This window comes from Vanacampus margaritifer, chromosome 9 (assembly GCF_051991255.1).
Source record: "Vanacampus margaritifer isolate UIUO_Vmar chromosome 9, RoL_Vmar_1.0, whole genome shotgun sequence".
NCBI lineage: Eukaryota > Metazoa > Chordata > Actinopteri > Syngnathiformes > Syngnathidae > Vanacampus > Vanacampus margaritifer.
The window spans coordinates 17529213-17553226 of NC_135440.1; the positions used below are offsets into that span (position 1 = coordinate 17529213).

General features: G+C 40.9%; 2 protein-coding genes across 3 annotated transcripts in view; one reads left to right on the plus strand and one right to left on the minus strand.

The window, feature by feature from the left end:
* The window catches only part of galnt1 (UDP-N-acetyl-alpha-D-galactosamine:polypeptide N-acetylgalactosaminyltransferase 1), a 50065-nt gene extending 36858 nt beyond the window's left edge, over positions 1-13207 (plus strand). Inside the window, exons 5-14 of the mRNA XM_077576859.1 lie at positions 1514-1680; positions 3378-3505; positions 3600-3679; positions 3847-4017; positions 6998-7115; positions 7207-7387; positions 8843-8982; positions 9084-9182; positions 9294-9428; positions 11203-13207. Coding sequence (XP_077432985.1) covers positions 1514-1680; positions 3378-3505; positions 3600-3679; positions 3847-4017; positions 6998-7115; positions 7207-7387; positions 8843-8982; positions 9084-9182; positions 9294-9428; positions 11203-11349 — 1366 coding nt within the window. The 3' untranslated portion in view covers positions 11350-13207. The remainder of the gene's footprint in view (positions 1-1513; positions 1681-3377; positions 3506-3599; positions 3680-3846; positions 4018-6997; positions 7116-7206; positions 7388-8842; positions 8983-9083; positions 9183-9293; positions 9429-11202) is intronic.
* A 1490-nt stretch (positions 13208-14697) lies between these two features.
* tmem245 (transmembrane protein 245) lies at positions 14698-23596 on the minus strand. 2 transcript variants are annotated; one of them, XM_077576857.1, is made up of 18 exons: positions 22970-23596; positions 22657-22774; positions 22401-22496; positions 22134-22241; positions 21171-21374; positions 20920-21089; positions 20545-20568; positions 19475-19579; positions 19312-19394; positions 19144-19234; positions 18960-19058; positions 18744-18875; positions 18548-18670; positions 18325-18470; positions 18114-18214; positions 17865-18039; positions 16245-16439; positions 14698-16171 (listed from the first exon to the last, which is right to left on the minus strand). In XM_077576857.1, exons 1-18 carry the CDS (start codon positions 23567-23569, stop codon positions 16123-16125), a joined length of 2619 nt encoding a protein of 872 aa, XP_077432983.1. In that variant the 5' UTR covers positions 23570-23596; the 3' UTR covers positions 14698-16122. The 2 variants fall into 2 exon arrangements, with proteins under 2 accessions (XP_077432983.1, XP_077432984.1); XM_077576858.1 differs by lacking the exon at positions 20545-20568.
* Positions 23597-24014: the final 418 nt, after the last annotated feature.

Sequence of the window (24014 nt, forward strand, 5' to 3'; positions counted from 1 at the left end):
CATAACTATGACACTCCAGGATGGGTTAAAAGGCATATTATTTTTATGAAGCATTGTATGTTAAATAGTTTATTCTAATTGTACCATATGTTTATTTGATAGATTTAGCGCTATTGTGCTAAGTTACAGTATATCAGATAGCACAACCTGTCACACTTGTTTTTGTTCATTGTGCAGCTGGACTGGGGTTGCTTTGAGCAGAGGCAGAATCCTCTAAAAGACATAATAATATTGTGAGTCAGTTTGGTGACCGGTTCTTGTGTTTTTTGCATTGGCTAATATTAAATGCTATCTTGGTCCAGTCCCACATTGTGTCATTGGGAATATGCGGCCAGAAAAGCCCAGCTTGCGTTGGATCGAACCGGCAACTACATTTCCCATGATTCTTAGACATGGAAACAGGAAGTAGTTGTAGTTCCAGTATGATGAAAACAGACACCTGCTCGTGATTAGATGTGGATGAGAATGTGAACATAAATAGAAAAGAATTTGAATTAGACGTACATAAGGTGCAGTGTTGGTTTTTAATTAGATTTTAACTGTGCCTAATGGTCCTAAAAATAGAATACATCAAATTATTAAAAAATGAATTACACTTGGTTTAAGGGGAAAAAAAAGAAAAATAATAGCATAATATTGTTTGATATTAAAAAGTAATTTGACTTGTGGGGCAAGGCATGGCTAGTACAGATGCTTATGAAGTGTTACACTGCTGTTTTTGAGCGTTCCACTGGATTTACCAGATTACAGAAATGTCAAAAATGTGCAGACTTATCCTTTAATATCAGTGTGTGCATGTTGTGGCCTCTACTTTGGTTTTTGACCTAGATTGTGTGCCAGATGCGTGCCCACCCAGGTCTCTTACTGTTACTGTGTCATCCAATTAAATATGATTATCCTTGCTAAACATTAACATGAGTGTTGATTTTGAGTTTGTTTTATGTCACTAATCGGATATTTTATTCTTTCCTATCTTATCTTCTTTCTTGAGATTCCTACAAAGTAAAATCATTTTTCCTGCTAAGGCGATTAGAAAATGTTTAATCTGTAAAGCCTGGGCTAAAAGCCCTGCACTTTCTTGCGTGATAATTTCAAGATCTGAGCTTTTAACATTCAGTGAAAGGCATATATGTCCCACATAAATTCAAGCAATTCTAGTTCTGCATAATGCAAACATATTATTAAATGTGAGCGTTGTCTTAAATGCATACTAAACCGTTTGCCGCCCCCATATGAATTAATTTATACAGATACAATTTCCCACCGGACCACTTCTCAGGATGCTTGCTTTGACAGAGAAAAGTAGTGTGAACGTGAGGAAAAATTAATGAGCAACACAAAGCAGCTGCCATCACGCTGTCCTACATATTTGCATGTCTCTAATTTTGGGATTATCACATCCTGATTGACACAATCATTCCATTAATTTATACATTCATGTGTTCATCTTGAAATGCCTCCTTCGTGTGTTTACTGTATGTGTTTTTTCTTTATTGTGTGTGTGTGTGTGTAGGTGCAAGAACAAGCTCTACCCTGACAATCTGCCCAGAACCAGCGTGGTGATTGTATTTCACAACGAGGCGTGGAGCACGCTGCTGCGGACCGTCCACTCCGTCATCGACCGCTCGCCCCACACACTCCTGGAGGAGATTGTTTTGGTCGACGATGCCAGCGAGCGAGGTACACACACACACACACACCCCATGCCTCTATTTTCATTCGAGCCTCATTTTTATTTCTCAAGCGACGGTGTGATTTTCATCAGGTGAGTGATGACCGATATAGTCAGCATCTGCTTTGTGTGCCGCTCCGCCCTGCGCAGGACTGTTAATCCGCGGTTGGTGGTGGGGATTAGGTCTTTAATTCGTCAATTGCAGGGATTACACTCAGCAATTACGTCGTCCAAGCGGCAGCCACCACACAGTCCCATTGGATCCCGAGGTCAGGTGTGAATCGAAGGTGTTTGTGTTGTCTGCAGCTTTAAGACACTGCACACGTGTTCACTTTGATCTGCCTGTGCCGTAAAAGGAAGGAGAGGTCGCCTGCAATCCAACCCTGGTTGTTTGTGTGTATTTGTGCGGGCCTTCTTGTTTGGAGTGTGATATTTTTTGTGTTTCTGCCAAGAGGTCTTCAATGATTTTCCCCCCCCCCTACCGGGTAGAATGTTTCTTTTTACATTGGATCCTGACATTTGCAGTATCATAAAAATGTCCCCAATCTTTTACACGTACGTGAGAAAGCACTCACAAAAGTACACGCTTGGAATTTTAAAGGGGGAAGTCAAAGTTCCTGAAAATATCTTAACAATTATGTTCCGCGCAGCCTCACTAGTCTAAGTACGGTATTTTGGTTAATATTGCGTTAGTGGCATCAAAGTTAGGCAGCAAAATCCAGCAGTTTTTATCCATATCAGAAGGCGGCCATTTTGCCACTTGCTATCAAGTGAAAATGACATCACAGTTGCTCAGGTCTCAGTTAACAGCCAATCACAGCTCAGCTTCAAAAAACAGTTCAGCTGTGATTGGTCGTTGCTTGAGCCCTGAGCGACTGTGATGTTATCATCAGTCGACAACAAGTGGCAAAATGGATGGATAAAAACGGCTTGATATTGCTGCATAACTCATATTGGATGTCATGTTTAGATTAGTGAGGTCACATATAACATTATTGTCAAGAAATATTTAAAGTTGACTTCCCCTTTAAGTTGAATTTTTTTTTGCAACATTAGTGTTAAAAGGACTTGCTCAAACTAACCATCACAATGTCCTTCTTTGAAGCATCGAGCAGCAAATAGATTACATTACATTCACAAGGTTTAGTCAATACTCATCCTAATGCGCTTAAGTTATCAGTACGCTAATAAACAATCCCAATTAGTGATGAAAATATTTATGTGGGAGCGTTAGTATGAACATTTCAAGGAGAAAAAAGCTCACAATGTAAATGCAAGGCTTATCCATAGTCAAATCAATCAAACGCCATCATCGGATCCAGCCAATCTGTATTACTATTTCTCCGTCTGATGAAACGTTTTCATGCACTGCCGTTGTCCAGGTGTGAGGAGAGAGCAAAATGTGTAATCATGAGTGAGTTTAAATCTGCGCCAGCTTAAAAACTACATTGATTTTGGATGCTGATTATTGTAGCACAACATTGTTCATCGTGTTGTTTGTGTTGCTTTTGGAATAAAATGTATTACCCTCAATGGGTATGATGTCATGCTTCGATGTGCAAAGAGCCTGTTGAGTATTTGGCTGTTTTATTGACATGAAAACTACCCCCCAAACACTCATCGTTGCACTTAATACAGATGCTGTTTTTGTTTCCTTCTGAAATATGACATTCTATTAGAAGTCTTTTCTTCCTGTGTGTGTTAGATTTCCTAAAGCGACCGTTGGAGCAATATGTCCGAAGGCTGGAAGTTCCTGTGCGGGTGGTGAGGATGGATCAGCGGTCTGGACTCATTCGAGCTCGCCTCAAGGGAGCGTCCATCTCGACAGGACAGGTTGCTCAACTTCCACCTCTGTTGAACTGCGCTGCATGTGACTGACACAATCTGAGAATCTGCCATTTCCTTTTATGCTTGTCGTGGTTTGTAGGTCATAACCTTTCTGGATGCTCACTGCGAATGCACGACAGGCTGGCTGGAGCCGCTGCTCGCTCGCATCAAACAAGACAAGTAAGACCTGCGCACGCTCAGGCAGCAAACTGGCACGCTAGTCTGAAGAGGGCTTGCCCTCGTGTTAATTAGGTGGCTAATTACTCACGCCGTGTTCACCGCCTCACGCAAAGCACTGCCACGAAAAGGGAACATTTGCTGATGATCATGGTTTGCGTGTGCGCTAGGACAACGGTGGTGTGTCCCATCATCGACGTGATCAGCGACGACACCTTCGAGTACATGGCGGGTTCGGACATGACGTACGGAGGCTTCAACTGGAAGCTGAACTTCCGATGGTACCCGGTGCCCCAGAGAGAAATGGACCGGCGCAAAGGAGACCGCACGCTTCCTGTCAGGTGCGTGAAAGTGGGAATTCACTTCAACATTTTGTGCACAGTCGCATCCTGTGAGCTCTCAATCATCACATTTTTCACTGTTTTACTTGGCACTGCTAATCCTTATGAAACGATCACAAAATGGAGATAGGAGATGAATAGTGAAAGTTTCTTTGTTGTATAAGTCGACATTTATTTTTTCCGTTGTGAAGTCTTCAAGCCGGAGTTGAAGTTTTTTTTTTCTGTATTTCAGTCTTCCGATCATCTTTTCCTCCTACTCTTGTTTCCATGCTCAAGGTCACACGCATATTATCATGATTTATGTAACATACGACGTCACCGCATTTCACTTGATTCTCAAACCTTCTATAAAACGTGCTTTCCCCCCAACAAGTCCCTCACAAAATGTAGCTTTCCATTAGAGCTGTCAAAATGTGTCAATTAATCGATTATCAAATTAGCCCACAACTATTTTAATAATCGAGTAATCGTTTGGAGCCATTTTTTTTTAAAGTTGTCCAAATCCTCTGATTTCACCATATCAACAGTCATTCTTCACTGATTTCTGTAGTCCAGCATGAAATAAAACTGATTATCTTCTGTGTTTAATCAAAATAACACATTCGTAAACATCCGTGTTTACTTTGAAAATCAATGAGCGATTTGATAACACAGTACAACATCAATCCCCCTTTTTTTAAACGAATTTTCTCCCCAAAACGTATAAATAGTATAAATAAAAAGTGACAAAAACGTATTTATACGTTTTTATGTTTTTCTTATGCTAGATCATCCAGAATGCTTTGATGCAGCCTCTGAATTTAAGAGAATAGTTGAAGCAATGGTAGTTATTTCAAAAACGGCCAGCAGGTGGCAGCAGAGTATAAGAGATCAACCAGGGCCATCATGCAAACAAGCTGATTTCTCCACAGTTCTAAAAAGATTTGTGAATAATGATGAAACTTGGCTATATTCTAATGCTAATTGCGGCATAAACGGAAACAGATAGAAATATACTTTTTTTCCTGATGAAAGAGGAGACTCTAATCTTTCTTTTGGAAGGTTCCATGTTTTATAGCAATAGAACACAATATTCTGTGGGCTTTGCGAAATCAGTTAAAACAGCCGGGAGCAAAGGGGGTTGCTTCAGGGAAAATGGCTGGGAGTTAATGAGTTCACTATACAAATACGTAAGTATGAAATAACCACCAATCAGGTTTATAAACAGTAATCAGGGGAAATGCTTTTTGAAATACACTTTAATGCAAAATTAATCCAATTAGTAATTAATCCAATTAGTAATGAATCAACTGAATAATCAATATAGTATTTGTTAGTGACAGCACTACCTACTTTCCATTGTCAGGGCAGGACATTTCTGTCATTATCATTACAAACAAAAAGCAATTCTGCGAAAAGAGAACATTGTGTTTCAGTGCTTCGACCTGATGAGCATGATAATAGCATGTATAATAAAAACATTATCGGCAGATTATGCCTGATTAAAGAATTAGCATGACTCAAATGGTATTATCGGCCCATGTGCATGCAGCACCCATTTGCATGCCAAGCTCCTCCACTCAGCTTTTAGATGTCCGCGCACGCACATCATCCGTTTGGGAGACGAACTGGGAGAGTGTGACTGCGGGAAGCCATAATGACTCAAGTGCTGTTATGGCTTCTCGCTCAACTCGCACCTTGTAATTTACTACTACGTCTTCGGCCCTTCAGGAGGGAACGAGACTCAGTAGTCACAAGAAAAGGGCTTAGCAAAAAACACACACGATTGTATTCAATGGAATCCCTAGTTGGATAATGATCATATTTTACCACATCATGACATCACCATTTTGTCACCTGCTGTCGACTGAAGGTGACATCAATGTTGCTCAGGCCTCAGGTAACAACCAATCACATAGCAGCTTCAGAAAACAGGTGAGCTCTGATTGGTTGTTGCCTGAGCCCTGAGCAACTGTGATGTCATCTTCAGTCGACAGCAGGTGACAAAATGGCCACCCTCTGAGATGGATAAAAACGGCTGGATTTGGCTTCATAACTCATATTCCACAAATGTAATATTTATCACAATGTCATGGTTAGATTAGTGAGGTCGCATATAACATATTATTGTCAAGAAAGTTTTAAGGTTGACTTCAATACTTTAATAATGTGTACAGTAAAAGTACATTGAGTTTTTTTGCAAATGCAATATTAGTTTTCAAGTGAGTTGATAAATAGCTATAGGTTTATTAATCATGAGGTAAGTAAATCACACACAATAGAATGACATTACACTTTTTTTTATGGCATTTTGATCAAATAACTTTTAACTTCTTCTACAACTGAGCCACTTATATATTATTAAGAACAACAAGATGACAGCAACAAGATGCTTCATTCAAGCAGAATATTCACATTGGCACAACTTTACCTTCTCACATCACATAAAAAAACAAAACTAAGTCAGGCAAATAAATTACTATACACCATAAGTGATGGACAAAACACCCTCACATCAAATTCACATTCAAATTCAGTCAAAATATAACATAATTTTTAGCTGTAAGCAATTGTTAACCTTCTTTGGTTTGGGTTGTTTTGCTACCTGTTTTGACTCTTATCTGTTTTGTAAGATGATATTTGTTCTGCTACTCACTTCTTATTTTCTCCTCTCAGTTAAACGACAGCACCCCGACGTATTGTTTCCTTTTACATGAGATGCTATCTTTTGTTTTGAGTCAACCTGAGCTTCAAGAAAAATAAGCCGCTGCTGCAAAGAGAGGAAATTATTTTTAGAAATGGAAAAGCAGGTTGTTGTCACACCGCCACTATTAAATGCAGACGCGGTCGTCACAACAACAGAGCAGAAAAACAACACGAAATGGGGGACTTATCTGTCCATACATCGATGTTGATCTTCCCTCCATCTTTTTCTCTTCTCCTATGTGATCATTAAAACACAGCAAATGAAACCACAAAGTTTTTCTTTTTTCTTTTGCAGGACTCCCACCATGGCAGGAGGCTTGTTCTCTATCGACCGAGATTATTTCCAAGAGATTGGCACGTATGACGCAGGCATGGACATCTGGGGTGGGGAGAACCTGGAAATCTCTTTCAGAGTGAGCGGACACGAGTCGCCTCCTTTCCGCCCACGGCGGTCACGTCGACCGTCACCATCTCGTGACCTTCCACTGTGCGTCTTGCTCACAGATCTGGCAGTGCGGCGGAACTTTGGAGATCGTCACGTGCTCGCATGTGGGACACGTGTTCCGAAAGGCCACGCCTTACACCTTTCCTGGAGGGACGGGGCAGATCATCAACAAAAACAACAGACGCTTGGCGGAAGTGTGGATGGATGAATTTAAAAACTTCTTCTACATCATTTCGCCCGGTGAGCACGTGTTGCGTGTGCGTGCAGCAGGAGTGATTTATCCATTAGCCAGGTGACATCGCTGTGATGGTCCAATAGTGCGGGACTGGGGAGTAATTTCACGCTAAGGAGCAGCAATTAACTTGTGAACACACACACACACATACACACACTGGCATAGGAGAGATGTTAGCAAAATGCGAAATATTTTTTTTTCCCTTAAACTAGCATCCCGTAAATCCGATTTGTGCAAGTGTGCCATCTTGACTTTTCTTATTAGGGCTAGGCGATATGGCCCAAAAAATAAAATCAATTTTTTTGTCATTCAGGACAATTACGATTTTAATCTAATGAAGCCAACAAACATTTATTTAAAGGTTGCATTTATTCCCAAAATAATTCTTATGCATGTTGAGACAATAATGTATATCTGTAAATTGGCATTCATTACGTATCTATTGTAAACATGTCTTGTAAGCCACCTATCCAGCATTCTGCCACTTGTGCAAAATGACAACTCACAATAACATCTGGATGTAACAGAACATAAAAACAACATCTTTTAATAATCCAGAGGACATAACTCGACATCACGATTTAGCAAGTTTTCAACGATTCAAGTTTTAAAACCTGCACTGTTCCGATTAAATTAAAAAAAGATGATTAATTAAACAATTAATTAATTATTTTCATTTATTGCCTAGCCCTACTTGTTATTAATTATAAAAATATATTAGGAGGCTGAGTAGGTACTATAAATAAAAAAATATAATTTAATTCCATATTTTTATCTCTTTTGAGCATTTTACACAAAACATTGAACATCTTAACACTATTGACCATTTGATATAAATATTTTACATACAATAAAGTACCTACTATATATGTATGTCTTACATACATATATACACACATGCAAGCTTTTTAATAGTATCCATTATGCTTATATTTGACTGAGTTTGATTTATTCCTTAGTAAGCAATATATTTGCCTACATCATCACTACTATTACTTATTTCACCATCTACAACTTGTAAACAATCCAATCCACTTCATTTCTATAGTATATTTTCTAAACAAGTGTTTCCAAAGTGCTGCACATTGAGATCCGCAAATACACATAAAATCTAGTAAACTGTATATATTTTTTTAAAACAAATAAAATACAAGTAAAATAAAGAAATAAATACATTAAAATTATTTAAAAACAAATAAAAACATAAAAAGAATTACTAATAATAATAAGAAGAAGAAGAAAGAAAGAAAGAAAAAACAAAAAGACCCCAAGGACCACACAATTCATGATGAACTAAAAGCAATGGAATAAAAGTGGGTCTTAAGGTTGAGGTGAAAATACAGTAAAAAAAATAAATAAAATAATAACGGACTTTGATGTTATTCCTGGTGGATTCACGGTGCACTCGATTCAACCACACTCTACTGACAAAATGACTGTGTGTGTGTGTGTATCCTCAGGCGTGACCAAAGTGGACTACGGTGACATCACGTCTCGCTCAGCTCTCAGACAGAAACTTCAATGTAAACCTTTCAGTTGGTACTTGGAAAACGTCTATCCCGACTCTCAGATTCCCCGACACTATTACTCCCTGGGGGAGGTACACACACACACACACACACACACACACACACACTTGTATTTTTGTGGTGGTTTGATCCTCTCAATAAGATGTAATTGTGTGTGTGTTTTCATGTAAAGATTCGCAATGTGGAGACCAACCAATGTTTGGACAACATGGCCCGCAAAGAGAACGAGAAGGTTGGCATTTTCAACTGCCACGGCATGGGTGGCAACCAGGTAATAACACGTTCATTCTCCAAAAATCACGTATGAAATAAATCATGACTGCACGTTGACATAATGCCTTCAAAGTGCTGAAGACGTCACCGTAAGCTGATCTCCTTGCAGGTGTTCTCCTACACGGCCAATAAGGAGATCCGAACAGACGACTTGTGTCTGGACGTGTCCAAATTAAACGGGCCCGTCATGATGCTCAAGTGTCACCACCTCAAAGGCAACCAGCTGTGGGAGTACGACCCCGTGGTGAGTGCATCTGTCAGGAGGTTGGGCTTCTTCCTCTTGCAGCTGTGCAAGTGCAGGGATGACACGTTTTCACAAGTAGGCAGAAGACTGAAGATGAATTGGCATTGAAGTTCACATGGTATGGGTGTGAAGGCACTCCAGAGACACAACTATTTGTAAACAAGCAAGTTTAAAAGTCACTTGTTCACAATGGGGCCTCTTTATTGCTCGCTGAACTTTGCTCCTGTCGGTTATGAACAGAACCAAACCCTTATTAGTCCCACAGCGAATGAAGAAATCCCAGCAGCAAAGCGGATTGTAGCAACGCAAAAGTCTAATTACGTTTTTGATTGATTCAACTCATAATATTACGTCAATGGGGAAATTCAATTCACACTCTGGTGTATATTTGTGTTGTCAATTAGATCGGTTGGGCTCGGGGGTCTGTGCCTTGCCTCGTAGCAGCGGGACTTGAACCGTGACTCTTTGGTTACAAAGCCCAAGTGCATACAGATGAGATACTGACAAATTAGAATACATGGAAATGTGCACATGAATCTTAAATACTATACAGGTGTATCTCAATAAATGACATTTCCGAATAATGTCTACTCGTGGGCCCAGGAACATCAGGTTGCTTGGAGATGGTCTTATAACCTTTACCTTTTAACATGCTTTTCTATAATTTTCTTTCTAATCTCCTGAGACAAGTCTCTAATCACTCGCTTCCTCTGATCTATGTTTAGTGTAGGGATGGGAAAAAAGTCGACCAAGTTGAATAAGTCGACTTTAAAAATAGGTCGACTAAAAATGTCTGCCTCGAAGCTCCACCAGAAACCATGTTTGCGCTGCCGTCCATGTTTCCACATGGACCTTTTTTTGCAGACGCACGCAGTGGACAGGGAGTTATTTAGCTCATTGTAGCTAGCAGGCAACTCCATTTGTTTATTCATTGGACTTTTGTTGAAGCATCATCTGTAAGTGACTTTTAAGAGACGTGTATTGTAGATATCATCATGTATGTGTGAATAGCAGATAATAGGCAGTGTTTGTTTACCTTAAATGGTAATTGCTAGTGCGCTAATGCTAATCGTGATTGCTAAGCGTTTAGCATAGACTTATTTTATTGGTGTTTAATAATGCTCATGCTTAGAAGATAATAATTAGTAGTTATATCCACTCAATTCAACTCATGTATATACTGTATATGATGTATGTGTGAACTAAATCATGGTTAGTTTTTATTTACAGTAAATAGTAATTGCTAGCGTGCAAATGCTAATCGCAATTGCTAGCCGTAGTGTTTGTTTACAGTAAATGGTATTTGCTAGCGCGCTAATGCTAATCATGATTGCTAACCGTTTAGCATAGGTTAATTTCGTTGGTGTTTAAAAATGCTCATGCTTAGAAGATAATAATGAGTAGTTATAGCCACTCAATTCAACTCATTTAGTTACTGTATATGATGTATGTGTGAACTAAATCATAGTTAGTTTTTATTTACAGTAAATGGTAATTGCTAGCGCACAAATGCTAAACGCAATTGCGAACCGTTTAGCATAGGCTAAATTTGTTGGTGTTTATTAATGCTCATGCACACAAGATAATAAATAATTAGTAGTTATATCCACTTAAATCAACTCATGTAGATATATTGATGTATGTGTGAACTAAATGGTGGTTAGTGTTTGTTTTCGGCTTTAACCACATCAAATATTTTTTGTTCTCTATTTTTTTTTCTCCCCCATTTTTTGTTTTCTCAATGTTAATAATAATGTGCGTGTGTGTTGTGCAGAAGCTGAGCTTGGTGCACGTGAACAGCAACCAGTGTCTGGACAAGGCCAGCGAGGAGGACAGTCAGGTGCCCAGCGTCAGAGACTGCACGCACTCACGCTCGCAGCAGTGGCTGCTCCGCAACGTCACACTACCGGAGGTCTTCTGATGGCGCACGCTGCGGCCGGACCTCGGGAAGCCACGGGGCGGAACGTTTGTCTTAGAAAAAAACAAACAAAAATGGAACGAAACGAGGCCTCCATGTGGATGCGAGAGGACGGCTGGGACGGTACGACCTCGAGGAGGAGCAGTGTGGCGTCCTCAGGAGGATGACGGAGGAAAAGACTCCCACCCATTGCCGCTGGATGTTGTCAGCGAGTGACTGATGCCCACCTGTCACATCATCATGTAACGTTTACTGACTGCCTCTTGTTACGGAGTGTGTGCACTTAATTTGTGTGTGTGTGTGTGTGACTTGAATGTTTGCTCTTTTTTTTATTTTTTTTTATTTAATTGTGTCATGGATTGTGGGCATGAACTCCTGTGAAGAAGGCGGTTCTCCATTGTGTGCCTCCGTACAGTGTGTGTCTCCCTCTAGTGTCTCCTCCTCATCTTCACACCCGGCAGACTGACGTGGCCCGCAAAGACTGGACACATTTGGAGGTGAAACAAACGTGATCTTAATATCATACCTTTTCTATGTCCTGTTTTTACATGGTTGTGTCTCGTCCTGTTTAGCATAGAAGCTAGCACTGTGCTCACTGCCTCATATTTACACGCACACAGTTTGACCCGCAAGTCCATTGGGCGTTTACAATTAAAGCAGGGTTTCTCCAAATGTTATCACATGGAGAACTAAGCATTTTCTTGTCTTCATTGGGGTTAGTTTGGCAAGTTACAAAAATACATCTTGTAATTACTATACTTGGGATGTACACCGAATGCTACACTCAAGAAAGTGTGACTGACAATGAATGACCTGATAAAAGTTTGGGGCTGTTTGGGAACCCTGCTTGAAAGCAACACTGCAATGTAGACTGTGTGAACAATGACCTTCCTCCATTTTAGTCGGCGGCCAAATTTACCCTGTTAGTTATTTGCGGCTTATCGTTTTTGCTTCCAGTTGTTTGTTTTTTAAAGCAATTCTCCACAAAGCCTGTGAGAGGGCGCCGCTGAGTCGTTAAGCCACAAAAACGTTGAGCGGAAGACATCAAAGCATATCATCACCCTCTTCAAATAATGGCCCCCCAAAAATTATATTTTTGCCTTAAACATCTCCTAAGGATGTTGGCCACTTCCGCTACATCTTTAGCTAAACAGATCGTTCGATTCTACTGAAATGAAAAACGAGAGGCCGTTATTTTAGGAAGGTGACGATATTTCCCCTTGTCATAGTTTACTCCACTTTTACATCATATCTCAGTTTTGTTCTGCACTAACGGCCATCATGTTTGATTTGTTACATATCACTGTGAGTCTGTGATGTCATTAAGGTTTTTACAAGCTTTGTTCGGAATCATTCACTCCTTCCCCACACGCGGCAAATGGGTATGTAGGGATTTATATACAGAGGATATAACTATAGTTTACTAAAAAAAAAAAAAAAAGACTGAAAAAAATCAAAGTGAATGATTCCAAACACATTCGCTGTGGTCGGAATCTACCTGGGTTTTTATATAGTGGACTGAAAGTCAACCAGTGTGTTGTGGGGCTGTTTAGTTACTCCAGGACCTCTAAGTCCACTAACCAGCCCTTCAACAATAAGAATCATTTTCAGTGGACTTTTTAGTCCATTATATGAACAATCCCTCGAAAGTGATTATGGAGTCGGGAATGAGCGAATGATTCCCGAAAGTGTTTACACTCTTTGGAAGCATCATCTGAGCGTCGGTTCAAGAGAGCGACTGTTTCGTTGTGTTGTTTGGATTGTACTGAAAATGTGCTGACACATGCAGCTTTTTCCACAGTGAACGCATCCAAATGTAGAAAATAAAAGTGAAGGCATTTACACGACCTGACGAGGACAACCATCGCATATGTGAGTCTTTATTGTTCCTCATCGATGCAACTTTACGCTAGTTTGAAAGTGCCTGACAGACATGAAGAGACGTTCTGAATAGATTTATTACGTGCCAATTTCTAGCACTGAAAAATAATTGATGTGCTCTTCTGTTGTGGGGTCATGACACTTTACCATCTTTATGGGGCCTCAAAGGATTTCCAACACGATGCGCTGAATTATTCATCAGCAAAAAAAATAATAAAATCCAGAAAACATTGTTTTCCATAGATGTTAAATATTGTATGATTATTCTGTTTGTGTGCCTCTTCTGCATACTGAATAATGTATTTAGTAGTATTTTTATCCTCCTACACTTTTCTCATCAAACATTTCACAGCATTTCAGTTAAGCGTGCGTCTCAAATGGGAACCATGAAATAAAAATGTACTATGTACAGTAAGGCATTTTTTTAAAGTTTTTTTTAAACAACCCTATTTTTTAAAAGTTTTTTTAAACAACCCTATTTATAGGCATTTAAAAAATAAATAACCATGTATAGTAAGGCGTTGTTTTTTTAAATGACCATGCATATAAGTAAGGCTTTTTTTTAACGACCGTAAGGCTGATTTTTTTTTTTTAATGACCACGCATAGTAAGGTTGTTTTTTTTACGATGTTTAGTAAGTCAAAACAGCCATTTTTAGTAAAGGTATTATTTACATTTTATTAAAACGACTATATACAGTAAGGCATTTTTTTAAAACGTTTTTTTTAAACAACCATGTATATAGTAAGGCGTTTAAAACTAAAGCAAAAAAAAAAAACCATATATAATAAGGCATTGTTTTCTGTTTTTTTTAAATGACCATGCATATTAGTGAGGCTTTTTTTGAACGACCGTGTATAGTAAGGCTGATTTTGTTGTTTTAAATGACCACGCATAGTATTTTTTTTTTTTCGATGTCTAGTAAGTCAAAACAGCCATTTATAGTAAAGGTATTATTTACATTATATTAAAACGACTGTACAGTAAGGCATTTTTTAAAAACGTGTTTTTTTAAACCACCATTTATATAATGTTTTTTTCTTTAAACGACTGTATATGCAGATGTGCAATTTTAAAATGACGTACTGTGGCTGCCGTGGCACTCAATCCCTTCTTGCTTGGGGCCCCTGGGAAATATTACGCCATACAAATAAAAACAACAAATACAACTATACAAACAAAACAAAAAAGATTACTGTTATGATTTAGTGTATAGTATAAATAAAAAGTACACTGTATTTATGCGCACAACCGATCAAATTAATTTCATAGAAATAGTCCTGTATTATATTTAAGACTAGTAGCTATCATATTACAGGTACAATACTAGTGATGTCATACATTGAATACAATTACTCATTTAAAAAAATATTTAATTAACAATTGATACCAAATTGCTTATAGATCACCACTAAATTTTAAATATTCTCAATTACATTAAAACTCATCTGAGAAGGATTCAAGCGGCACTTTTACTTCAAATGGTGGTGTTTATTTGGCAGTGCATATCCAATCATTGAGAAAAACAAACAGTAAAATACGGTAGTAATAAAATCAAAGTAACAGTAAACACTGGTATTAGTACACTACAAGAAAACAACCCAATGTTGTTTCTCATCTATCACACACATTACCCGGTACGTGTTGTCACTTCCACACCAAGCTAAGCACTACAGAACTCTTAAAAGTGCCAGTGTAGTGAAAACAAGTAAATAAAAATGTGATAAAATCGGTTTGGTGTCTGAGAACTAGAGTGGATTAATCCCTTTTTTTTGGTTTGGTCATTTTCCAAGTTTTATGGCCACTAAAATGTCACATCTATCAAATCTTTAAATGAATGAGAAAAATTCACTTACACTAACATGTAGATGCCCTCAAATGAATCAGATTCCCACCCATATGACAAAAGCATATGTAAACCATGCTCGGTATTCATCATAAAGATATTTTTACTGTAAATGTCTGCACTAAATTTAAAAAACAAGGGACTTGGCCCACTTTAGTTCTCAGTGGCTCAATTAATATACCAGACCATGTCATGTTTGAGTCAGTTTTTCAAGTTATATACTGGGCTAAAACGACCAAAAGTTGTAACACTTTAATTGAGGTTATACGTCACAAGCGTAGCAAAACAAAACAGTGATAATGTGTTGATGGAGAGCAGGCGTGTGCGTTTCTGTGCAAAATCAACGCTACTTGTACGGACACCTGATTAGGGTTGCAATACCACGTATTTCAATGTTGCTGGTCAAATAGGTCTCATACATCATAAATTGTTACAATAAATCGGACAAAAAAAAAGGTGCAATTCACACATAAATGCAAAAAATATATATCTATATTTTGGTCTAATCTTGCCGTGAATAGTGAAAAAACACCACTTCAAAATAATTAAAATTACCTTTATATACCAGAAGATGGCGCCTATTAGACATGGCTTGGTCTAATTGAAGCTCTTAAAAAATTGTTCTTTGGCACTACTTAATTTTCACTAATTGTCATGGAAAGAATCCAACTTGCCAACTGGATAATTCCAATAGTGTAATTCTTAACCATAACCAGATGTTTTGGTCATTTGCAACTTTACACATGAGTAGTTAACAAAAAAAAAAAAGTCCACTTGGACATCTTTGGAAAGAAGTTTTACATTGTACGGATGTGTTCAGAAAATCATCTGACCCTGTCGAGCTGGCATTAGAAAACCTATTTTGGCAACAAGGCAACGTGGTCCATGTCATCTTTTAGATCGACAGCAGCAGTCGCCGTCATGCTCTGAGCGACATTGCAGCAAAGCATTGTGGCAGAGCGGCCGTGGCGCCGCCTTTCCTGCGGCGGCATCTGGCCGGACCTGCGGAGCCGCATGTGGAGGTGCGGTCGAGCGGGGCACGTGTGATGTCACTCACTGCTCTTTTTCAGGATAGTGGGCGTCGACTCAGAGAAAACCCTGGAGGGGGAGAAAAAAAAAAAAACGTCAAAAGAATGTTGTGGACATTTATGGTTGCCGTGGCGATGGCGACCTGTTGCCAGGCTGGGGCCATCCCGCCTGGATGGGCGTGGGGGCCGCCGAGTTGGGGCTCATCAACATGGCGCTGTAGATGTTGGCCGCCACCACCAAGATGCACAGCAGGATGGGCCCGATGATGGCGCCCTCCAGGCCCAGGTAGTAGGCGCCGCCCGCCACCGCCAAACCTGTCAGGTAGGGGTGACCCCCCCTGAAAACACAATGGCAAACTTTTTGCATACTTCAACACAGGTGATGAAAGGTAATTACAGCCTACAAGTGTTTTTCAACATAAAAATCTAGGCATCTATTTGAGTTGAGGCGTTTATTAACTGCAAAAATATCAGGCATCGAGGGTTGCAATTGCATTCAAATATTATAATTCTGTTTTATAACGTTACATTTTCGTCGGCATACAGGAGCACTTTTGCTTTAGTGTTCGGCTTTAAAGATCTACATCTGCTGACTGTTGTAAAAAGACATCAGCCTACAGGCACAAGTGACTGTTTTTGTCCAAAAGAAGATTAATCTATTTGAGGCGAGAATATTAGGGACTAATTAGAGGGGTACAGAGTCAAGTATGGCTCAAATTAATATTTCGTAGTGGATCTAAATGTTTTTTTTTCACCCCCCAAAAAAGTTATTTATTGGAGGTGAGGTATTTATTTATTTATTTAACTGCAGAATATTAGGGAATTATTAGAAGGGGCCATAGAGTCAAGTTTGGCTAAAATTTATATTTCATAGTGGATCTAAATGTTTTTATTCCACCCCAAAAAAAGTTTTTTATTTGAGGTAAGGTATTTATTTAACTGCAGAATATTAGGCAATTATTAGAAGCGGGACACATTTTTATTTTGTAGTGGATTTACATGTTTTTTCACCAAAAAAAAGTTGTTATTTGAGGTTAGGAATTTATTCAATTGCAGAATATTAGGGAATTATTAGAAGGAGCCATAGAGTCAAGTATGGCTAAAATTAATATTTCATAGTGGATCTAAATTATTATTATTCAAGTGTGTAGTGTTGTTAAGACATATACTGCAACACATTTTGGTATCAGTCACAGTAAATATAATTGAGTAATCTGTATTTTTCTTACTTAAAAAGTAAATAAATGAATAGACAAATCTATTTGAGGTGATGCATTTATTTATTAAACTGCAAAATATTAGGGAACTATTAAAAGGGGGACATAGAGTCAAGTATTGCTCAAATTTATATTTTGTAATGGATCTACATGCCCCCACCCCCAATAAAATAAAAAAGTGGTGCAAAATTAGACACCTTCAATCTGACAGACCTGTTATTTGTTTGACCGGAAAAAAAAAGCATATATGAAAGGCAAGGCGTTTATTTTCACGTATTTTGGTAAAGCTACGTCAGGCTGCACAATTCCGACCACCTAAAAGCAGCACACGTAATAAAAAGTGGGGCAACAGTCCTGATTATTTGGGGAACTGCTTCTAAAATAAAATAAAAAGCAAAGGCCTTTCTTTGAGTTAATAAGGTATTCATTTAAAAATGTTGATTATTGTGCGTATAACTTTTCCTGACCAAATGAATAAGCAACAGTATAGAAGGTGATTGTGAATTAATTCCTAATGACATGTTTTGTTTGCTAAACTGTACACACCCCGAGATGTCCGAGTAGATGGCGGTGTCCACGAAGTAGGTGGGCAGCAGGTGGCAGACGAGCAGCAGCGCCGCCTTGACGCCTTCGCCCTGCGCCAGCCACAGGTCGCACACGGCCGGCACGGCGGCCCAGTACGTGCCCAGGAAGGGCACCGCGCCCAAGATGGCGGCCAGGGCTTTTTTTTTTTCGGGCGGAGAGAGAGTTTGAGAGCGAGTGAAGTAAACGGGCTGCACTTGGCGTGAGACTCACCTGAAGGAATGAAGACCACATTGATGCCGAAGATGGTGTGAGTGAGCCACGTGTACAGCCCGTAGAAGGCGGCCATCTTGAGAGAGGCATCAAACACGCCTCTGTGTACAAACACACACGCTCCTGCTGCTTGATTTGCATTATTCCACAGTTTTTCCTCCGTCAACTCCTTCTACATTCGGATCATTTCTTGCCAGTGAGCGTGCTTTACCTGATGGCCTCCTCCACAGACTGCCCGATGATGTTGGACGAAGGTCCCGGCTGCGAGAGGGGCGTCAGGCTGATGACCCACTTGACGGGTTTGTAGTACTCGCCGCTGGAGCTCAGCAGGTAGAAGAGGGTGGTCAAGAAGATCACCTGACATGACACGCATTTGTGCACCACGAGAAGACAGAAAGCAGACGGGCGGGGGACGAAGGACGGCGTCTCCTCACCAGGCTGAGGACGAAGTTGAGCAGGGCGGTGCCGCTGTGGAACAAGACGGTGAGGAGGGTGGTGGTGGTGGAGATGAGGAGGCCGACGTTCCTGCTCATCACCACCCACAGGGACTCCAGAATCTGACAGAAAACGTCAACCTTCATCCAACATCCCCATCTGCATTTTCGTCCCCAAAAATTCAGCAGCACTTACAGACCACAGAGTCTCGATATTCTCCTGCAGAAAGGAGGCGATGTCCTTCCAGTCCAGGATGTCCACCAACCAGCTGTTTGATCTCTGAATATTCAACTTGGGCCCGCGAGTGCGGCCGTGATGGGTCACGTTCTACGGACAAGCGCGCGGGTTTTTTCAAGAAGGCAAACTCTTTCAAGAAAGCCCCCCCCCCCCCCCCTTTGCATCCATCGCTACCTTCACAAACCACGAGTGGTACAGTCGGTCCCAAAGCTCAAGCACCTGCTTCTCAATCACATCCGTGTGGTTCACCTTGTCTCCTAACATCTTGTGAAGCTGCACGCACACAAAACATTACACGGTCGGACAATTAAAACATTCAATCTGAAGACTAGGATGTAAAAAAAAAAAAAAAGCCAACTTTTTGCGTTATCCATTCCCTTCCGTGCTCGTAGACGTTCGTGGCAGCCGAATTGAGAGCCTTCTGGACCACGCGAGTTTCTGGGAGCAAACTGTGGAGAGAAGACAAGACAAGGTCGTTCGTTTATGGACACGTTCACCATCTGAGCTAACAAAATGGCTGCCATACTTTGCCCACTCCGGGTGGTTGGAGACGGTCTCGTTGATGAGATTACTGGTGACGTCGATGATGTGAGCACTTTCGTGGTGAACCTGAGGGCGGGCCGACCAAGAGGATTTTGCTCAGAATGCACACCAGGTTAGTAAAAATAAATAAATAAATAAAAACATACCATGGCTGTGAGCAGCAGGCCCATGAGGAGGGTTCCTGCGACCAGCAGGATGATGATGAAGATGCTGATGATTTTATCCAGAGAGCGCTCCAGCCACACCACCATCTGCATGCAGGACACAGAGGGGACAGGTGTGACATAAGAAGGGACACCTGGACAAACAAGTGTCATTCTAAAGTGGCTGCTTGGCATATTTTTTTTAAAAAGTAACCTGCATTCACACTGTTCACGCGGCCAAAAGTAAAATGAAAAAGCAAATCCAAACACACACAAGCACACATATCCTTGCACATTAACATGAAGATGTGCAAGAAACAAAAGCTTGTAAAGGTGTAAAGCCAAAATTTACAGTCATCATCACACACCTTTGCCAATTTTTGGGGTTGCCAAACATTGGCAGCGAACATGAAATAATTTCTTTGTAGTGAATACTAACTGGACTTGATGTCATGTTATGCTCATCTTAACAGAAAGCATCAACTGTGACTCTCAATAAACAGCTATTTAAAAAAAAAAAAAACATTTCACTTCACTACCTGCCAAACTGCTGCTTGTTGTGAAGTGACTTGAGAAAATAAGCAAAACAGCGCCCTCTGTTGGATTAAAGCCTGCACAAGCCACACACACTTAAGCAAAAACGTCACAGACAATGCAGAAGCGGTAGTGGAACTGTCATAAATTAATTCATTTATTTAATTGTATGTTATTTAATTACTTATGTATTTTTATTAATTTATTCATTTTTTAAATACTTTTTTTTTCTTCTTTCTTTTTTTGCTGAAAAGCTTGAAAATTATAAATAAGATACTGAAAAAATTAAATAAAAGTCCCATGACCCTCTACTGCATCTTCCTGTGAGGAAATCTAAACACGGGAACTTAAAAGGACACGCATGTGGACAAGGAGAAGCTCATGAAGGAGTAGTAAAAAAAAGTTTTCTTTAAAAAGCCAGTCCAAGCATGTGACTTTTCTCTCTCATACACACATGAATATTTGATCTTTTTTTTTTTTTTTTTAGTTCATCGGCACACACGCTTAGCTGACGGCTTCTCTCATCAGCAAGTCATTACCTGCTTGTTAAGCCAATGCCACAGCTTGGAGAAAAGACAAAGAGACATTGGGAATATTGTTATTGGAAAGATTTTGTGCAGGAGTAGGAGCATTTCCCCCCGCGTGCAACATAAAATGTGTGTTTGGGTGCAGAACGGTGGCAAGCGAGGTGTTAATTACAGGGCACGTGCTGCGGTGTCGACTTTTAACGGGAATTCAAGTGCTCAAATTAAATTCTACAATCCAACCCAGTAAAAATTGATCTTTGACGTCTATAGCCGTCAATGGCAGTGAATGAGTTCAAATCCAGTTTTGTGTGGACCCCCTTCCAAAATGCACGCATGCTCGTGAGGACACGACCACACAAACAATTAGACTAAAAAAATATGCGTTACCTTCGTGTCAATACGCAGCAAAAACTGCGCCAAGCCTTTGATGGGACCCGGCAGCAGAGCCTTCTCTCGTTCCCGCCCGAACTTCTCCAGCACGGCCCACCACGAGCTCAGAGTCCTCGCCGCAAAGCTCTTCAAGCCAAAATGGACCACCAGCTTCTTCATCACCCACACTTAACATCAACACAGGTGCGAGGTGTCACATGTGAGGGGGGGGGGGGGGGGGGCGTACGGAATTTCGGGGTGCCTGTTACCGGCCACGGGGATGGGCAGGAGCTGGAGGACCCACAAGTTGAGCCAGATCTGGACCAGGACGATGGCCCACGCCAGGAGGACGAAGTAGATGTCGCTGGCCTTGTGGGAGGATTTTTTCTGGAAGAGGCCGGATGGTACTTTTCGAGAGCTCTGAGGGAAGCCCGGCGTGGCGGGGAGGTTGTCCACGGAGTCGCTGACGCCATCTTGTGTACGTACGTGCATGTTGAGACAAAACAGGAAGTGGTTGAAATCTCTTAAAATTTCACATGGTTTAAAAATACATCGTATATGATTATTTGTTGTGCGATAAAAAAGTCAACACACCCCTGATCAAATTTGAGATTTTTCTTATATATATATATATATAAAAAAATGAGACATAAATGATTTCATAACTTTTTACACTGGCAACAAAATCTCACGGGGCGGCCATTTTGTTGCTGAAAATGCTATCACAGTTCCTCAGAGCTCCGGGTAACGACAGGTACAGTAACAACCAATCACAGCCCACTTGTTTTCTGAATTTGGTCATGTGATGTTCACAAGCTGAGTCGTGATTGGTTGTTGCCTGGGCAAATGTGATGTTATTTTCGGTCGACAGCAAAATGGCCGCCTCGCTGATATGGGTAAAAAACAGGCGGATTTCGCTGCTTTCTTCATATTCCGCAAACACAATATTAATCAGAATACCCCGTGTTTGGACCAGTGGTGCTGCATTAAACATTATAAAGATTTTTTTTGACTTGACTAAACTTGACTTTTAATGTTGGAAAAAGTTTTGACATTCATCTTGGTCTCATTTTTTAAACAAACCTGACATTAGAACAAGGGGTTTGTTGACTTTTGTATTTGTACATTTATAACAAGTACTGGTGAAGCTTTGAATGTATAGTGTGTTTTTTTTATTTTTATAAATCCTTACAGCCTTCAATAAAAAAACTAAATAACAGTAAACTCCTTACCTGTAGTGCATCTTTCGCTGTTGTCAGTTTTGGACTGCAGGCTGCCACAGGCAATGGCCATATAAATAGTGTTAGCAGCAAACGACAACACCTGCCCAGACAGCTCTCCTGAAGTGGTCAGACAACAGAAAAAGACCTCAGAATATCCTCAAGTATGTAATGAAACGATAGTGTTAGTGATTGCTTCATCATCTCATTGAACACATCTGCGGCCGTGTCTATTCTTGAACGCCGGTGAAGCATTTTGAATTATTGGTTAATCCTCACCTCTGCCAGGGACAGGAGGCTTCTCTTGGGAGCCCACAATGAGCAGCAGCACCACCAGCACAAATAAAGGAACCCTCCACGAGCCCGTCAAGGACACTAGAAGAAAAATGAACGGCTATGAATTGAGATGATGAACATTTGATTTCACACTATTGTACTCAACCACGTGAAACATTTGAAAGCCCCCGAAGGTCAGACTGAAAGGGCCCAGTGTACTAAAAATAAGAGGGGACTTTCTCATGTTACTTCCACTCACCAATGTAGAAAAGCAGAGCGGTCCACACGAGCAAGGCGGTGGACCTCAGGTAGCCTTCGGTGTGGGGGCTCCATTTGAAGCAGACTGCCAATAAATAGCCAATGACTAGTGTGCAAACCTGTCGGCACACAACAAAGGGTTTTTAACACATGGAAGAGCATGTGACAGAATGGAATAATCAAGTCATAAGATGCTGCTGGATCCTGGAAAACTGACAAAGTGTGTTTTGCTTGACCTATATTGACAACCACACCCTAAGTGTGTTTTATCATCAATGGCCTCAGCTGTCATTGCCAAATCCCAATGCACTCACCCAGACGGCGTGGAAACAGTCCAACACCGCCGCGATGATCCCCCACAGGTGTCCGAGAAGCACCTGCATGCCTACGACACTCCACGACAGGTAGAGAAAGTAGATAATCGGCACCCCTGCTCCGATGGCCAGCAGCAGGGGGAGCTTCTCCATCACCTGGCGGCCCATGAAGTCCACCGTGTGGTTGACGCACCACACCGGCACCAGCAGAGTGCCCACCACGATGGGCGTCCCGGTGTCCTGCAGGCCGCTGAGCCAAGAGCGTCCGAGGCGGGCGAGGGAGTGCTTGAAGGGGTGGAGGAAGGTGCCGCACAGCACTGCCCAGAGAAGCGGCCGTAGGAAGGCTTCCAGGATGAAGTAGACCAGCACCGTCGCCCCGCAGCAGATGGCCACGAAGATCATCGCGCCGGTGTTGTAGAAGGCCTGTTTGATGTTTTTGTCGAATTTGAGCGAGGACGGCTGGCTTAGCAGCTGGCTAACCATTCCCACGGCCGGCTGGACGCTCTCGGAGAACGACACGGAGTGCGAGCGGCCCGTGCGAGGGCTCCCCGACGGAGGACCCGCGGTAGGGTCCGGTGACGAGTCCTCCTCGTCGGCCATGTTTACCCCAAACTCGCCTGTTGTCACTCGCGTGTGAAAGATGAACGCGTGACGTAACCATGACGAACGGCATCGTGGGAAACGTAGTTCGGCACAGACGCTAACCTTAGTCATTTAACTCGTTTTTTTTCCAAAACTATTTTCTAACGTTTCCCTGTAAGACATTTGAACCACCTCCGAATATGAACGTGCAGTATTTTATAATTACTTACAACAAATGTAATAATTATGCACATTTGCTCTTACAGTTGCTTGAAACAGGGGCTAAGTGCTAAGCCCTTTTGCTATGGTGCTGCTAGCTGTTAGCCGTTAACACGTATTCCACAAATATTTGGTATTCATAATTTATATGACAACAATCTGGGGGGCAAATGTAAAAAAGGAGTGGATTAAGTGTTTTTTTTTGTATGCTTGTTTGTATGTAAAAGTAATAATTATTAATTCA

What these genes read in the sequence shown, in the direction of transcription:
- tmem245 (XM_077576857.1), bottom strand. Translation starts at nt 23,569, where the DNA reads ATGGCCGACGAGGAGGACTCGTCACCGGACCCTACCGCGGGTCCTCCG. An exon ending in GGGAATGGATAACGCAAAAA is followed by an intron (nt 19,059 to 19,143) that starts GTTGGCTTTTTT and finishes GTGTGCGTGCAG; the next exon opens with CTTCACAAGATGTTAGGAGA. An exon ending in TGGCCCCAGCCTGGCAACAG is followed by an intron (nt 16,172 to 16,244) that starts GTCGCCATCGCC and finishes CTCCCCCTCCAG; the next exon opens with GGTTTTCTCTGAGTCGACGC.